This window comes from Miscanthus floridulus, chromosome 8 (genome assembly GCF_019320115.1).
Source record: "Miscanthus floridulus cultivar M001 chromosome 8, ASM1932011v1, whole genome shotgun sequence".
Classification (NCBI taxonomy): Eukaryota; Viridiplantae; Streptophyta; class Magnoliopsida; order Poales; family Poaceae; genus Miscanthus; species Miscanthus floridulus.
In genome coordinates, this window is record NC_089587.1 from 110,711,811 (window position 1) to 110,714,923 (window position 3,113).

Here is a 3,113-nt window from a genome sequence, read left to right on the forward strand (position 1 = left end):
TTGCGCAGGCGGCCATCTTCGTCGCTGTCTGCGAGGGGTACTTGGGGATTGCTCCCCATTGGGAGTTGTGGCTCCATCTCTTCCGGGCGGGGCATACCACTAAGCCAACGGGCACGTCGGGCATGAGGAAAGCGGTGAGGGTCGGCGGCTGCACTCTCCAAGTGCGTCAGGACCACCAGCACCTCTACATCCTGGCCCAGCTCGCATCATCCAATCGTCGATGGTACACGAGCTGGTTCTATCTCCGCAACGACAATGGCGGACTTCCCCCCTACACTAGGCGGATTGTGGGGAGCTGCTCGGAGAGGTGGAAGTACAACGTCCCGAGGGAGGATCAGCCCAAGCTGTAGCCGCTTCTGGAGGGGCTGGAGAGGCTACAGGGTCATGGCCTTACTGCGGCCGTGGTCGTGGCTGCCTTCCACCGCCGGAGGGTGCTGCCGCTGATGGCTCGACGGCGGCGCCTGTTCGAGATGAGACCGGGCGAGCCAAACAAGGGCATCCGGATGTCCTCCTCTGCCCTTTCCGACGAGGAAATTCTTCGCCGAGTGGGGGAGACGGTGGAGGCGAAGCTGAGGGGCGGCAACCTGACCCCCATCGTGATGCGCCCGTCGTGTGGGTTCCTTTCGCTGGTAAGTCGCGTGCCGCTGCAGCCCCCGAGCCTCCTCCGTTTCTCTTTACTTCTCGTTCCCTTATGCGCGTTCGCCATTCCTGTAGGGGATGAGGGACGTGCGCGCCTCTCCGCCGCCCGTTCCCGAGGACGTGAGGCGGCGGGCGATCAACTGGGCGCACGCTGAGGTGTAGAAAAAGCGGAAGGACGCGAAGGCGGCGAAGCGCACGAAGAAGATCCTCGCGCATGAGGAACTGGATAAGCACCGCCGGTAGCAAAGGAAGGATGGCCTCCCGTTGGAGGAGTCCCCATCGCCGTCGATATCGACGGACGCCTTGGATGGGGATGACGAGGGCGAGATGGGGCAGGGTCCCCTGGACCATCTCCCTGACATAGGGGAGGCGGTGCTTGGGGCGTCGGCCAGTAGCCCGACGCTCCCAAGAGGAGGAGGAGGAGCCGCCCCGGGGTCAGTGGTTGCCCACCTCGGGGCCGAGGCCAACACGCCCGAGGAGCGGGCGTTGGGCAAGCGTGCCGTCAGCCCGGTGGGCTCGGCAGCAGCGGTGGAGCAGGTGGCGGCGGGGGCGACGCAACTGCCCCCACAGAGGATCGAGGGGGCGTCGGGGTCCGTCGAGGACCAACCGGCGCCGATGAACACGGACGCCGTGCCTCTGCCGCCGCCACTGCCTGCACAGACAAGGGTCGCCGTGCCGAAGCGGTTGCAGCCCCGCTCGAGGTAGGTGTATTTTTGGTTGAGCCGCAGTGCTTTCTGTTTGTTCTTTTGTCTTGTGCTGACCTTGCAAACATTTTGTCCTTAGCCGAAAGCGGCCTGCGGAGGTGCCTTCCTTGGCGCCCCTAAAAGCGCTCAAGGTTAACCCTGGCTCCACCGCCCACTAGGTGGTGGAGGCGCAAGCCGCCCTGCAACGTGGCGCGGCATCGGCGAGGGCCGACCCGAAGGAGCCGGCCACCCAAGGAGGGGCTGCTGTGGCGGCCCTGACACAGACGGGGGAGGGAGCGCCTCCGCCCCGCGATGGCGAGGCCCGTGGGTCGGATGCGGCCGAGGTTCCCTTGGCCGCTGAGACCACCGGGATCGAGGTTCCTGGGGTTTCACAGGCCGGGACGACGGAGGCTGCGGTGCCCAGGACCATCGAGGCCGCTGCGGCAGGCACCGGAGCCCTCGCGACCACCGAGGCCACGATGGCGGAGGCTGGAGCCCCTGGGACCACCGAGGCCACGATGGCGGAGGCCGGAGCCCCCGAGACCACCGAGGTCATGATGGCGGAGGCCGGAGCCCCCGGGACCACCGAGGCTGACGTGATCGTGGCAAGGCTGTCGGCCCAGGAAGTGGAGATGAAGGCGGCGGAGGCCTCGGTGGCACCCTTGGTTCAAGGCCTGCCGTTGTTGTGGGAAAGCGCCTGGGAGGTGGAGGTCCTTCCGATCTCCTCCAATGATACTTCCCGAGCGCAGGAGATGGCTAGCGCTGAGGTGGCCGGTGTCGTGGAACAGCCGGTTCCAACCCCGAGAGAGGGAAGCTCGGCCCTCGCGCGAGTATGACCCGAGCCCCGCGGGTGGGATCACCCACGTGTCCTGTGGCAGAGTCGGGACAACCTTAGGCGGAGCCTCTGTTTGCCCTCGAGGACGTGGCCGAGGGCGGTCGTTGGGACATGTTCGAGCAGTACCGCTAGCTGGCCGAGCGGTCATTACGGACGGCGCTGTCCGTGGTGGCCAACGATCTGCCTGGAGTCGCCCAGGTTCGTGCTTTCTTTTCTCATGTAGTGGTCTTTTTCCGAGTTTTGTTTGTAGGGATTGACCCCTGTTCTGTTTATCCCAGGAGCTCAAGACCCGGTCCCTTAGCAAGTCGGTCTTTCTTCGGTGGGAGAGGGACATCTGGGACCAGCTTTAGTGGCAGAAGGGCCTTCTTGCAGGCGCCAACGAGCTCCTGTCGGTGCGGAGCGCAGAGGTGGAGGACCTCCGCCTTCATTGTGCCGACGCGAAGGTCGAGGCGGCCACAGCTCAGGAGCAGCTCGCCCCTCTGGCGGCATGGGTCAAGGAGTTGGAGGAGGAGCTCACCCGCGTGGCCAGTGATCGGGATGCCTTCAGCTCTTGAGCCGAAGAAGCTATGGCCTCGGGCAAGGCTCTTGCTGGGCAGCTAGGAGCGGAACAGAGTACGCACCAGCTGACGAAAGGTGCTTTGGATGAGGCCCTTGCAGCGACTGAGGCCTCGCGAACCAAGGCTGTGGTTTGGAGGGGAAAGGCCGAGGGTGAGTCCTAGTCCCCTCATTTTATTCGCTTTTTCTTATGTTCGCTCCCTAACTTCCTGGTGTGACACAGAGCTGGGGAGTGAAGCTTCTAGGGCGGCCAAGGCTTCTTGGGTCGAGGCCTAGTGCCTGAAGGAGAAAGCCAAGGCCTCTCGGGTCGAGGCCCGACGCTGGGAGCTAAAGGCCAAGGGTGAGTTCCGTAGGCTTCCGTCCCTATTTAGCTTGTTTTCCTTTGCGCTCAACCCCGTTTT

General features: G+C 64.4%; 1 protein-coding gene across 1 annotated transcript; it reads left to right on the forward strand.

Annotated features, from left to right (window-relative positions):
* Positions 1-966: 966 nt before the first annotated feature.
* On the forward strand, positions 967-2,507 carry LOC136469726 (uncharacterized). Its single transcript, XM_066467806.1, has 4 exons — positions 967-1,340; positions 1,423-1,441; positions 1,502-2,152; positions 2,436-2,507. Exons 1-4 carry the CDS (start codon positions 967-969, stop codon positions 2,505-2,507), a joined length of 1,116 nt encoding a protein of 371 aa, XP_066323903.1.
* Positions 2,508-3,113: the final 606 nt, after the last annotated feature.